General features: G+C 42.6%; 1 protein-coding gene across 5 annotated transcripts in view; it reads left to right on the top strand.

The window, feature by feature from the left end:
- The window catches only part of LOC137883974 (protein shisa-6), a 62,663-nt gene extending 52,153 nt beyond the window's left edge, over positions 1–10,510 (top strand). For all 5 annotated transcript variants that reach the window (XM_068725591.1, XM_068725590.1, XM_068725588.1 and 2 more), the window contains one exon: positions 5,838–10,510. In XM_068725591.1, the coding sequence (XP_068581692.1) occupies positions 5,838–6,487 (650 nt within the window). In that variant the 3' untranslated portion in view covers positions 6,488–10,510. The remainder of the gene's footprint in view (positions 1–5,837) is intronic.
- Positions 10,511–15,080: the final 4,570 nt, after the last annotated feature.

Raw genomic sequence — 15,080 nt, 5'->3', positions numbered from 1 at the left:
TGCATGTCGTTGATCTAGAGTTTCTTATTACTGATCGAACCAGGGAGTCTCTTGAGATACACGATTCATTGACAACATTAACGCAGAGCACAGTAAGATGAGACTATCACAAATAACGGCATTCAAAAATAAATAACACACATGAATCTTTCTCTGGATTTTTTGTTGCGGTTCAAGTGGACTTTGGGTCACTTACCCGGTTTGGGTTTGGGTTGTTGCGGCTGGTTTGAAAGCCGTCAAATGAACTCTGAGACCGTCTGAAGACATTTGTGGGACAGGCTGGTCTCATCCAGCGTTCGTGGCTTTACCTACGAAACAATAATGCATCGTAATTCATAGACAAGAAGTCGGTGTCGATGTTTTTGTCAGGTAACAAGCGACGATCTTTTCCTAAAGTTTCCTAGAGTTTCCCGTGAGGACGGAAGTTTATTTTGAAAAGGCCGTGAGCTCGCAACGAACGGAAACTTGAGTTTCTCGTAAGATACGAACCGTTGTACGAGGATGCGATGAGTGGATCGAAAAGCAAAACGGACGAACGACTTGTTAGATATGTGATGTTAGCATGGATTCAGAAACTAAACCGATGAACTCTCAAGTAAGCCTTGTGTAGCAGCACTTTCAGTCGCCCCAAAAACAGGTTTTGCAGTTGAATGAAAGTCCACAAAGGACGCATGGGAGTCAAGCAAACACAGGACTTTCACCCAGGAGACCGCTGTTAGTCCCCCAAGTGAAAGTTGACTTTACCGTAGTTATGTAATAGTTATGTAATTACCTTTGAACATTTGAGCAGTTGTTGGTTTTTGACGGTAAATCCATCTGTTTTTTTTAACTAAACCCAACCAATGGTTTAACGTTAACGTTGTGCATTGTGCGTCTCTACCAGCGCGATACGAAGCTGATAATAAACGTCTTTTGGGGGATTCGGAAACGTCAACATTTCACGTATTGCGTGTTTTCTTTCTGTCAAAGTAAATATTGATTTAGAAGGTTGTAAATTAGTTCTTTGGGGCATTTAGGGTTCAATTTAACATACGTGAAGTTTGTAGATTGGAAACAGATGCAGTCGCCTGATTCCCTGTAGGATACCGGTTCATTTATTAAATCTGAATGCTCTTCTAGATGATACCGAGGTTTATAAAAAGCAGAATTGCGAGTGTATTTATCTCTTCTGCTTCGAACTGATGCAGAGCTCCAGAGGGTTTCACTAACGGGGGTTCAAAACGAACCTTTAAAGCAACAACAATATTTCATAAACTCTTACTATTTTTAGTTGACTACTCGCGCTTCAGATCCTCCGCTTGGAGATTATGTATTTTTCATGCTTTTTAATTTCGATCTGGAGCGATGAGGTAATCGATGGGGGACGTTGCGTTTTGCGGCTGAACTCGTCTCTTCCTCTCAAACTTCAGACTTCTTTTCAAAAACACGTCAACAGACGTCCAACACGTGCCGCTGAAGGTGCCGTCATTTGTCGGGCGTGTTTGACCGCGGCGCGACCTTGGAAACGCGCCGCACGCTTGCTGGCGTGTCGTGAGTCGTGAGTTATCGCGTCCAACTGATTTGTTGACAGAAAACATATTTCCCTTCTCGCCTCAAGAAGCCGCTCTGTGTTTTTACGGCGATTCGTCAGTGAAAAAAAACACCGCAGGGGTACGTTTTCCTTCAAAGCATTATTTTTGCAGGAATGAATTCAATGCATAGCAGATTTTCAAAAATTGCTCCGCAGTATGAACGCGTGAATGCACCGCTCGCTGTCCTTGAATCTTAAAGAGACGTTACAGCAGAAAGAAAGCCATTTAAATGCGTCTTTGGTTGTGCGATAGAAAAACATGCATCGGTGCAATCTCCCCTCAGCGCATTCAACATTCCTCTTTTATACGTTTGCCTTCACTCTCTCTCTCTCTCTCTCTCTCTCTCTCTCTCTCTGTCTCTCTCTCTCTCTCTCTCTCTCTCTCTCTCTCTCTCTGTCTCTCCCTCTCTCTCTCTCTGTCTCTCTCCCTCTCTCTCTCTCTCTCTCTCTCTCTCTCTCTCTCTCTCTCTCTCTCTGTCTCTCTCTCTCTCTCTCTCTCTCTGTCTCTCTCCCTCTCTCTCTCTCTCTCGCTCTCTCTCTCCCTCCCTCTCTCGCTCTCTCTCCCCCTTATCAACTCCGGGCTTTGCTCTTATCTCGTTGGAGCCGTTGTACACACACAGAAAAACCACAGAGATGAATCATGCTGAACTACAAAGAGGCTTTTCGAATTTGAGACAGGAGCCCTGCAGAATTTGTCAAACGAGCAGCGAAGTCGTCCCTTGAACAAAGCACTTCCACTCGGGGGGAAGAAAAAAGGAGGGGGGGGGTGGGGTGGGGGGGGTTTAAGCATGAGTGAAGTCTTTGGAAACAGGCCTAAAAGCAATATAATTAGTTATTATTTTAATTAAACCATCTGGGGACATGATGATGGCTAAATTAAATTAGTGTGGTTTGTTTCAAACGATGTGTGTGTATGTGTGTGTGTGTGTGTGTGTGTGTGTGTGTGTGTGTGTGTGTGCCTGCTCTTCCATCCCGCCCGTCCTTCAGCGATGTCAATGAGGCTGAGACATGGAGGACGCGCTCGTCTCCTCCGAGGAGGCTGCGCAAAGTCTTGCCGTCGTCTTTTCACCTTAATCACCCTAAAAAGGGATTAAAGCACCTTTTTAAGAACAAACACGGCACCTTTAATCCTCCCAAAACAGAAAAACAATTAAAGGAAATTGCTGCATTTCCCCCCTTTTTATTTCACCGCTGGAAACCTCTCCAAAGATCACTTTATAATTGATGTTTCACGAGTGTTCGTGCATTACATGATTACAGTCTTCTGTGATCAATAGCTGACACATAAATATACTGTTTATATTGAATGTAATCTAGCAGAGTGGGAGCCGGGGTTTTAATTAGCCGCCGTGAGCCGTTTTTTTTTCTCCCCGTGTTTGCGGCACCGCCTCACGCTCGGGACCTTTGGGCCTTTCGCAATCACGTTAATTGTAAAGTGCTGCATTTTATCGGCGCCGCAGAGATGAGATGAGAGCATTACGCGCCGCCCCTCTTAAATCTTTTCGGTCACTTAAAGTGTAAACGGTGTAACGTGTGTACACAAGCTGGTCTTAAATCAAGTGGCGGAAAAAAAAGGCAGTTCTAGAGGAAGAGGAGATGTATTTGTAGCTCGTCTCTTTGAGGCAGCAGAGGAACCAGCAGAGGAACCTTTTATTCCTCAAATAGTGGCTTTATTTAGAGATCGCCTGATTGAATATGATTTAATTGATTGATTTTCGTGTCATGCATATATAATAGCCTGATCAGTGGCCCTACACTTCAAACTATGACACTCTGTGTTGTCATGTTTTGCTTGCATGCAGTTCCTTTTCAAAATAAACGTCCATGTTTGCAGGAAACGTACAGTTTCATGACTTCAGGTTTACTTACGCAAAACAAAACTCCTAAAAGATTGCAGTTTGGGTCAACATAATTACGTTTCTCACGTAAGATAACTGCGTTGCAGTACAGAAGTTATGTAATAAAACTAAGGTTTAAATAACGTTTCATTTTCGTTGCATACAGGACATGAACAGCAGCCTCCTGGGTTAAAGTCCTGTGTTTGTTTGACCCATCCCATCCTCCCCTCCCCCGACTCTTTATGCTAAAAGGTGTCTCGGTTTCTTGAGTTTCCCTTTTCATTCACTAATTATTTCCAGGTGCTTCTGTTTTTGCAGTCGCTGGAAAGTTTCCATTAAGAGAAAGCGAACGCTATTAGCACAGAGTTGTTTACATTAAAAGTTTTCCAGGAAATCAATAAGCACATTCCCTCGCTGCTCCTGGTAAACTTTCGACATATTTTTGGTCCTTTTTTGACCTGCGACGGTTCACCAACTTGAGCGTCGATTTGCTCACGATCCACCCTCTAAATATATCAGAATATACAAGCGACAGGAAATTGTTCCAAAACTGTATTTCAGTTACAAAGAGTGTGACATGACCCACCTCCCGGTTGTTTTTGTTGGTTTATTTCTTCTTATCTGAGACTTTTTTTTTTGTATTTGAGATGTTAGATGTATTTCCGTATCATAGCAGGACATGATACATTCCTACCACATCAGCGTTTGAGTGTATAATCACCACAGATCTCTCCCACTGACTGGCGTTTGACCTATCAACGGAGCTATGGGCCACGGCGTCTCGATTGTCTGTATACTTGTAGCCTCTGGTTGAGTTTCGGTGACATTTTCTGCCATAATGTCACATCTAAACCGAGCCCTCGGGGGGACGAACGCCGGAGCACACCGCCGCGGCCCAAAGGTGGGCCTTCTTCATTAGGAATGCACAGAGCGGCGGACATGAAACCCCTCATGGACGGACAATAAGGTGACCTTCTGCCTCCAGGCATGACATCTCTCCCAGAGAGAGCCAAGCATCCGCGACGCGGTGAAGCTCGGCGCGCACCTGAAAAAAACATTCGACCTCTAGTGTTCTGCAATAATGAACCACTGCGGAGGTAACAACCCCTCAGCCGCAACAGTTAATCACAGAGCTTCTGTGGTAGCGTCCCCCCGTGTGCCAGCGCTGCCAAAAACAGGTAGATAAAAGTCTGCCGAGAGCCGATTGCCACCTGTGGTTAATACGGCCGTAAATGACTTAACAATTAGGAGTGCCCAGCGGAGACACCGACCTGCTTTCTGGCAGAGGGAGTAAACAACTGGTTGACCGTTGGGGCACAGCGTGAAGCGTCGAGTCCTCTCGACGCTGAAGGACAACTACACAGATGTCTTCCCCCACAACAGCAGCCAGAGAGCGCAGGACAGATGCAACGGGAACCTGTCAAATATTTCCTCCCTCATGCTTTTCGATCCCTCGCGGTCCTCGTGGTCCGAAGGGCCCGTTCAAATTGTGGCAGCATCACAAATTACTGGAGCTTGTTAATTACGGTCCTGCAGGGCTCTTGCATGCTTCTGCATGGGTTGCAAGAATTATCAGAGTGCCTCCGATGCAGCTTAGAATGTCGGATCAGTCCATGCAGCGATCTGATATCTCGTTATCACGTCATCTGTCAGCTCATTTACGCTACACTAAAACAACACGCGTACGCTCGCTACTCGATCCGTACATCCTGCCTGATCGCTTCTGCACATGTGCAAACTCTTACTACACACCAGTGGTTAAACGCTCTATTTTTGTCCTTGATTAGTGCTGGAGAAGAGCTAGTTAACGTTAGCCGTTAGCAGTCCTGCTTGGCTGAAGAATGGAGCTAACAGCTAAACGTATACGGAGGTTGCACTCTGATGCGTTCAAGCTCCGTTACGTTCAAAATTTGTATTGGGTGAAGGTAAATTACTACTTTATCATACATAATCAAAGCTAATATAGATATATTTGGTTTTAACACACTGGTGTTGTATCAGCACTCCACATCAGCCGATCAGAAAGGAAAAAATAGAATCTCTAATAATAATGTACTGATTTTTGAAATGTGTCAAAAATATGCAGGAGAGGGAATTATCTCCATGCTGCAAATTGCAACTTGCATGTTGTAAAAGTTGAAATTGGCCCCAGGTGCTGTTTCATGACTCAAATATGTTGTGGTCTTAATGCCCCACTATGACAAAAAGACTTCCCCAAGTGTGTACGATACAGAATACTGGATAATAAGTATAGATTTGTCTGGAATGGAGGAGTATGATGTTATTGGATGGCGTTCTAGGAAATGTAGGACTCAGTAGAGTAGAATTCACACGGTACAAGTATCCATGAGTGTTAAGTCAAAGTAAGGCCGGCATTCTTGCCACGGCAGTCGTCTCCCTCTGATAACCTTCGTCTCCTTGCTCTTCAGGTGATAAGGATGTAGACGAGTACTACATGAGGAAGCATCACCATCCTGACTTTGGCGGCCGTGGCCCGACCCACATGGTGAAGCTGAATGCAGATCCCCCGCAGCACCAGCAGCACCAGCAGCATCAGCAGCAGCAGCATCAGCAGCAGCAACAGCAGCGGCAGCGTCCCCGCCGAGTCCAGAGGGCCATGTCCCAGGACCACGTCCTGTCCCCTCCCAGGACGCCGCGCCGCGGGGACTACGGCTTGTCTTCGTACGGCGTCATGGCGGCGGCGGCGTACAGCAGCAGCCGCCACCTCTCGGAGGAGCAGCTGCTGTCGGCGGACCGCCTCCACTCCCAGGATCCCCTGCTGTCCCCGGCGATGAGGCGCGACAAGTTCCGGGAGAAGGCGATGGCGCGGGCGATGTCGCACGCCGACATGCTGATGCCCGTCACGCCCGTCATGGACCGCCACAAGATGACCAAGATGCACTCTCAACCCACTGCCTCTAACGACTCCTACAACACGCTGACGGTCAACCACCAGGCGACCACGTCTAAGAGGCAGGCGTTTGCCTCCCGACGAACACACACGGTGGACCACCTACAGTACATTCCCGGCCATCACCACACATACCGCACTGCCAGTAAGAACGAGGTAACTGTTTAACCGCCGAGCGGTTGGCTGAAGGATGCCTGAGACGCGCCAAGGTCGTCGAGGGAAATCGCCTGATTGCGTTCTGTCTTCGTATGACAACAACCTCCTACATTAAAAAAGAACTTCCTGCTTTTTAGCACAAGCTTCCTGTGTCATCCAGAATCAACCCCGGCAAAGACTTCTCTCTCTTAGAGCATCATAAGGGCTTTGTGCGTTGACACAAAGAAGGATCCTTCATGTCACACGTTTGACAGCCTGAAGAAAATATTTTTTAAACTCGACATGGGACTGGCAGGGAATTGTATCAACTTTATAAATATATAAATACACTATATTTACTATTTGTATTTTCAGTCCTTGTTATAGCTCTAGAGATTGACTGATGTAAGCACTTCAACAGGTGCCCCTTAAAATTGCCCCATTTCAGCGATGAAGTGGATTTGTGGGTTAAAAAAGCACAATTAATGAATTCCCTTTTTCCGTTTTGGTTTATTTTACTCTTCTTCGTTGGTAAATGGCCAGAACATATCAGCTTATTAGTAAAAACAGAGATTATTTCTGTTGCATACAATAGAAAATTGTAAATAGGCTAAATTAGCGGCATTAAAACAAGAGAAGCTGGCCTTTTTTGATATTATAGTTTTTTTTTGTTTTCTCCCACCTGGAATCTATCCTGGATTCCCAATTAATCATTTCCATTTTAGATAAGGCAAAAATTGACTATTATTTCCACAGATGTCTGCAAAGTATGTGGATGTAATATGTATATGGGGAGTATTTTGTTCTGTTTTACCTCTGCTTGTAGCATAGAATGATGTGTATGAAATAAAAACCCATGGGAATAGAATAGGAGTAGAACGGACATTAAGACGTTTTTCAGAGGTAATTTGAAGTGCAAAGGAAAATGGTGATCGTTGTTACACGTATCCGTGAAGAGAGCGGACGAAGCTCTGGCGGACAGATAGCTGGCTAGTTAGCTAGTTAGCTTGTCCTTCTCCAGAGCACCAGGGAGAGAGGCAAGAGAGGAACGGTGGACCCGGCGCTTGCCATTCGGCACCAATCCGCTGTTGGGCTCATTTTCAGTTACGTGTGAAGTGTAGCGTTAAAAGCATGGTGGAACTAGCGAGCTAGCTAACTAGCCATCTTACCGTTAGCTTAATTCCACCATGCTTTAATGCTACCCTGGTTACAGAAAACAAGCTGAACAAATGTGCCACTCATCTGGTGATAGATATGTGCTTTCCTACTCGGTGACAACAGTGTGTGGATGAAGCATTGAGTTGTACAATTGTACGCATTTATTCTCTTAGCTTTGTTACTGTACTTCTCAACTGCTGGTTTTAATCTTTACCGCAAAACATAACCTCAGAGAGATTTCCCTGAAGTCGGTTTAGTTTATACAGAAGTTGTTAACAATGGCGATGATACATAACATTTTTATTTGTTTGTTTGCGTAGGAATGTCTGTTCTACTCTAATTCTATTTCTATGGAAACAACCTTTTACCGCCGCCGACTGGCAGCTTCAGTCTGCAAACGTAACTCCACATGTGAAATTGGAGCCCAAAAAATGGTTTTTGATGGTTTCGAATTTCCTTTGCTTCATCATCCAACGAGGATGCCCCGCCCACTCTTGCTCGGTTTTGTGATTGGCCGGCTGCTTCCATCTCCACAGATCAGGTACCCGTTGTGTCGGAGCTCACGGCTCATAGTTTTGTGACGCTGTGTTGACTGAAACAATCAAAAGGACGTCATAATCGCTAGTCAGTCGAGCATTAATTAAAACTGTGAACTGTTTGTCCAGATGTTTTCATTAAAGCAATGCCTTATTGTATGGAATCTCACGTGCTCTTAATTGATCAGTCGTGCTTTTAGCGCTCGTCTCGTTGTCTTAGCTTTTTGTTCAATATTATGGATTATAGTTTACCAGCAGTAAAAGCCGTGGACAGTGATAGATGAAACAGTACATGTACCTCAAAAACACTAAATTAAATTAAAGGAGTCTCAAACTTTAAGAGGAAAACAATCAATACGTACTAGAGGGTATTTCTATTCAAAATGTGTCACATTAATCACATTAACTGAATCAGCTTTGTTGTAGGTTTACGGGCTCATAGGTGCTTTTTGTTATCGGCAGTTTGGTCAGTTCAGGTTGGAGTAGGGCCTCTGGTCTGTTTTTAAATGACTAATACCTGAGTGGATCCAAATAGACTCTGATCCAACGGTGGCTGATGATCATTGCAGGAGAATAACTTTTATTTTTAATGCTGATGGATTGTGTGACAGACAGACAGTTTAGACGGACACAAGTAAGTCTCAAGTCTATAAATCCAGATTTAAAGCTAGGGTAGGTAATGTACTGAAGAACATTTTTTGTTAAATTCTTATTACATCCCTACAGGAATCAAAAAATGAAATGCTCCTATCTACCTGTTAACCATGTTTGTTGTTTATGTTTCAAACGGTGGAATTATAACTTCCTGGTCAGTCACTTAAAGCCAAAACATTCACACACATACAAGACATCTGTAAATCAGTGGATACAAATGCTTAAAAAGTCATTAGGTCCTAAACTTTGTAAATTTAACAAATAGTTGAATCCAGAGTTACTCTCCCTGGGAGGTGGGGCTAAAGGAAATTCTAGTGAGCGTGCTCTAAGGGCCCGATAATGTGGACGATCTGGGCAATTTTATTACTGGAAGTCAAACTTTTTTTGCCTAATGCGCCACTGAGCAACTTTTATAGCAATGAACGTGGCCACGCCTCCAATGCTGTATCTTTATATGTCTGCTGTGTTGCTGACTTTTCCCGCTAGAATTAGCAACATTTGGAGCTAGTGCTGCTAGCTACGTTCATCGGAAAAGAGTTGTCAACACTGATATTTCTTTTCAGCTGGATAATGTTTAAAATCTAGCGTACTCTTGTAGGTTCCACCAATGTTACCTGCCCAAGCTTTTAAGTCCCAAATCAAAGACGGTGAGTCCAGAATGTGGACCCATGAAGACCTCTACTACAGAGTCCAAAGGCCTTGACAATATGCTTTTTTTACCCTCAAACTGTTTGACAATAAACAACCTTCAGTTTGAAAATCTTTTGTATTTGCTAGACTTGCACTGTCCATTCCCTAAAATGCCAAGAACAATTATGAAATCCTCTTAGAGATCAACATTCATCAGATGAAAACCTTAATGTACCAGTAAAACAACAGGAACACTGATGTTTATGATCAGATATTAAGTTGTACGCTTCTGTATATAAAGATAACGTTTTTCGTGATTGGAACAACCGCAGGAAGGCAACGTCTCATCACACAAACATCCATGGGTATGTTGCAATGGGCTCATGTCTTGTTGCACATGTTTCCTTCATCTGTCTATGTTGTGTTTTTAATAATTGATGACCTTGCAGGGATGTGGAAAGTTGGCCAAATTCATTCAACTTCACTTTGATGTGCTGATTTCCTTTTATTTTTAATGCCAGGACTGTATTAAATGATGTCAATTAGAGATTGTTTTTTCCCCCCAAATTACTGTCTTTGTACATATAATGTGTTTTTTGTTTTTAGGAGGTAATGAAGTACATTTGATAGCTATGGGTGAGAGAGGGTGTTACTTCTTCAGTAGACTGCTTCAGAGGGATATCTGTACCCTTCCACCTCGCTCAACTAATCTAATCAAACTTCTTGTCACTTAATTAATAATGATGTCATCCCAAGAGCCTTTTTTTTATCTATGTGCAATATTTGCTTGTCATACAGCGTAACTATAGCCACTTCTAAAATGTTTGTGAGGTTCATTTGCTGCCATAAAGGCGTTGTTGTCCTTTTTTTCCATTTAGAGCTGTTGTCTTTAATAGTCAAAGAGGAGGTTTGTTTTGTAATAGACCTAAATGTGGTATGAATGAAACAGGTGTCTGTGTAATTGCACAAATAACTGGAAGGTTAAAGGCTTCAAAACAAACAAAACACGACTGTTCTTGTGCATTTTCTTGTTTGTTTACAAACTATTAAAGCACATCATGTGTGTTGTATACATCAATTTTAGTCCCTGACATGTTTATGGAATAAGTGGCATCGCAAAGGACTTCCCCACATTATGTGCAAAATAATGCAGATGTAAAAATGGTACGGTCCAGTTTTGAGTCATAAACCCTGGAGGTGGTATTTTTTACTGTCGGCTCTGTCGACCAAATTAATTACATTTCAGACGGAAGTTTGGTTGAAAGTTTTAAAGTAAGAACATTTCTTCAGTAGGACAAAACAGGCTAGAGGTATTAGTATTCAAGCCCTTGCACAATGATGATTCTACTGTTGACTGAACTTGATTCTTTTTGTACTTTTAAATAACTTAAATTAGCTGTCAGCAGTACAGAGAGCTAAAGTTATGGCTTTCTGTTCCACCAGCTTAGGAAACTCACTGCAGATTTAGAACTTCTTTCATGTGTGTTCCTTCACTTTTTCATGAGACAATTCTACATCCACTGCAGCAGTAAATGAAACCGTTGTGATTTTAGCAAAGTTTCTTGTGAGTACAGAAACAACTGGCACCAAATGGCTGTATTCTTTTAGTTATTACTCGTCTCTGTTGACGAGTTGCACAACGTCGGTACCGATCGGGGAGTGGCTAGTGTAGAGCGTAACGTTAGCAAGAGCAAGCAATACGCAGCAATTTGGCAATATATTTATTACTGGGTAACAAAAGACAGCTCTACGACATTGGTTCCCTGTATGCATTTGTTTATGTCTTATGAAGGGTTTGAACCTGAGCCAGGTCTTAGCACTGAAAGCAAATCACATCCATACACGATTAGTAATGTACAGTAGTTAAACGCACTGGTATCGGATCGTTATCGGTAAGGATAAAATGTTTTCCTACCTCTGAAACAGAACGCTGAAGTTTGTTTATCTATTATGTCTAATTTGTTCATTATACTTAACATTTAACATTTGTTTTGTTGGGGTTGCAACTCCTTCAGCTTTTGTACGTTTATCCATAAAGGTACGATTTTTACTCTGCCCGTTGCTTTACCTCCTCCATCACAGGGTTGTTTTTGCATTTCATCAAAGAGACCATAGATCTTCACGGTACTCTTTGTTCACGGTTCAACGGCGGTGCAACCGTAAACGTAATTGAATGTGGCACTTGAGAAGTGATGCTTTTCAGTTCTCACACTATCAAAAGACTAACGGAGTTAAAGCAATCTCAGTATGTGATTGAACAACCATTTACTTAGAGGTGGTCTTTGTGAGGTTTTTATCTCCAATCCCTTTATCTTGTAGTAGGTTAAAAGATGTGGTCAAAAGGCGACTTGTATTTTCTTTTGCGTTGTTGTTGTTCCCGACACGCAGCTCCATCTGTGATCATTATGTCCAAGAATGCAAGTCGATACTAGTGACCTTGTGGACAAAGTCCCCCCCCCCCCCCCCCCCAAGTCTGGAGAGAAAGCGGTTTGGAGAGAAAAACTTTCTTCTAGTTTTTAGACCAATGAAACCACAATCAATAAAGACACAGATCTTTAGTTTCCTAGATGGTCACAGTGGAACTGTTCCCAAAGGATGCATCATCTGTGTAGTGAGTATTGAGACTTACCTACCATTTTTGAGATTTTTAATGCAATTTTCTTGATTGCTTGGAGCTGATTTTTTACTTTAGGGGGCGGGGCGGTGATGTGCGTCCGGAGAGGATATTATTTTGCAGAGCTCACATGCAAACCTTAACCTTCAAAGAAAACCCAAAAGAATTGCCAGGGAAAAAAATTTTAAACTCTTGACGATGCCTCTGCTGCACACCTTGGTTAGTGGATTTTTTTTAACCAACATGCAAAAAATACTAAAATGAGTTTTAACATTAGTTTATCCAGCATCCAGCAGTAAAAATTAACTGAAATAAATAACCGTGGGCTGTAAAGCCTCGCTGAGGACGACATGTTCAAGTCTGCAGAGCCCTGAAGCTCCGCCCCCGCTGAGTCAAAGTTAGTCAAAGTTTATTAATATTAGAGTGTGTCCGAATTGCACCATATCCGACATAGCACTCCATGGGATCCCCAGCAAGACACCCACCAAGTGTGACGTAGATCGGGCGTACGGTTCTCGAGGTATACAAAGGACACACAGACAGACAGACGTCCCTTGTTTAATCATTAGATATCTCAAACTCCTTTTCGCCTCACAAGCTAAAAACTTTTGTTGTACATCTGGTCACTGACACCATCAACAAAAAAGCATTGAGACTCCTATTTCATCTATGACACATGTATTAGTACTCACTGTTCCCATCACGTCCTGGGCCGTCTGAAACCTCCTTGAAATTCATAGAGGACTGAGCGGCCAATGCATTTCTCACAATACCAGACAAAAAAAAAAAAATGTATGGTTGCAACAGTGCACAGAGACAAATGGGCAGATAGCAAATGGAGGTGGTTTCAACTTCCTTCAACACCCGACCATTTGCATTTAGATGGGAAAAAAAGGAGCAAGGTTATTTGGACAAATGTGGCCCAAATGGAGGAGCAACGGTCAAATGTTTGGCCATTAAAGAATGTAGTTCCAGTACTTATCATGTGAATTAAGACACACGCTGCTTCAATGACCCTGAGCATCAGAAACGACCATTCTTTATCTATTTACCATCCAAAAAAGTGCTCTTGTGTGTATTATAACATGCGCTCTTATCATCAGTATTTTAACCATCAGAGGGGTTCGTCTGTGCCTCCAGGAAAAATACTGTCTATTCAAACTAAATGCCACTGCCAACAATGAAGAATATCCACATTTGTCCATAAATCTTCCCGTTCAGTCGTTGTGTGTCACTGAAGTCTTGCTCTGATGGGATGACCTTTCCATTTTGTATGGAAGAAAACACATGCAGAGCTCAGGGATGAAGTCTGAACTTTACGCCTTTATTTAACTTTATTCTATTATTCTTGAAATTTGTTAGCCGAGTAGACTGGTGGAGTGAAGGATTAAAAAAAAAAGAAAAAAAAAAGGCTGCAGTTGACCTTATATATCACAGCCGACCTGATCTGATCAGAAGCGGCAAAACAGCGAGGGATAAGTTCTGCTCCGGGTGATTGATGTGCCAAACAAAGGACGGTAGGACTGGAGGAAGCCGGGTGGAACAGAGCCGGTTCAACACAAACAAACAGTCTGACCAACGGGGGTTGAAGCTGCCGAATGTTTTGAGTGTCTCTCTGAATACTATTTTAAATGTAAGTGGCCGCTGCTGTTCATTTTCACCAAACGTCTGTCACTTTTATTGAACGGACAACCAGTCTGTTGTGTTTCCTGTGTGCTCTTTATTGACCTGAACCACAACCAGAGGACAATTCAGAGAAATAGTTTTTTTTGGTGGTGCCTGCTGCTATTTCCAGCGTGGAGTGTGTGACGTTAGAAATAATGTATTGCAAATACTCCAACACTTTCTGTATCCACTATGTTGCGCTAGAGAACATGCGGAAACATGCATTATGTTGCTCTGTATCAGGTGTAGACCACATCATGTAAATTGGATATATACATCTTTTTTTACATCTATATATACAGATTTGAGCAAGTCCAGTGAATTTACATCAGCCTGTTGTTTAATGGGGAGTCACATAACATGGCAGCCTTGCCACGACTACGCCATTCCATCAAATGTAAAGATTCTGATCACTTTTAATCAGTCTTTAGATTGTACTGACCAAATTTGAAGTGGATCTGATAAAATCCCAAGGAGGAGTTCGTTGAAGTATCGCGCCAAAATAACCAAGAAATGGAAGAAAAAAATCACACAAAAATGAATAATGGCCGACTTCTGTTTGATTTTAGAGAACGGTTCCAAGAGACTTATTTTCAAGTCTACATTTGATACAATGTAGCGTCCCCTGGTGCCTTCCATTCAGCCGTTGACGGGTGAGGGTATGTAATGAGATGCGATGTAGACATATGCTGCACATTTCGTGATGATAGTCCAAATGTTTTTTAAGTTATGTGTATTGATGCGCAAAGCCACGCCCCTATGAAGTTCATTGGTCCATATCTTTTAAACGCAATGAGATATCAACAAATTTTTGATACATTTCGATGACATTGATCCAATAATGACATACCGAAAATTTGGTAGCAATCGGATCTAGCGTTTAAGAGGAGTTTGCAAAAGTGTGGTTTTCACAAATTTCAAAATGGCGGAAAATTTGGGGAGGTGGAGTTTAGGGGTCTAATTGACTTTTTTGTAGAGCAGATGGAACTGGACATGTGTGTGTGTCAATCGGACATACGAGGTGAGGGGCGTGGCCTTGCAAAGTTAAAATTAACTCTTGGGGGCGCTATAGAGACATTTTTTCATACCCAAATGCGACACCCCAAATTGGTGAGTTTTTGAGCATGATAAAGCCCCCAAAAAAGCCAATTCACTTGGTAGAAGAAGAAGAAACTGTCTGTGCTCGGGCCCTAATGCATGATATGTTATACTGTAAACTGATTATAAAATAAAAAGTGTCTAGTACCTATGGACTGAAAAGTAGAACACTTTCTGCATTAAAAGGGAAATGCTCAGATAATAAATGTACTTGTTTACTCTCCACTGCTGACCAAACACCTGAGCAGAAATAGAAACCATTAACTGAGCT

The sequence above is a fragment of the Cebidichthys violaceus genome, unplaced genomic scaffold (assembly GCF_023349555.1).
Source record: "Cebidichthys violaceus isolate CVI_PGR_0920_01 unplaced genomic scaffold, fCebVio1.0.p SCAF_36, whole genome shotgun sequence".
NCBI classification, from domain to species: Eukaryota; Metazoa; Chordata; class Actinopteri; order Perciformes; family Stichaeidae; genus Cebidichthys; species Cebidichthys violaceus.
Note: the sequence above shows the minus strand (reverse complement) of the source record. Positions and strands in the feature narration are given on the sequence as shown.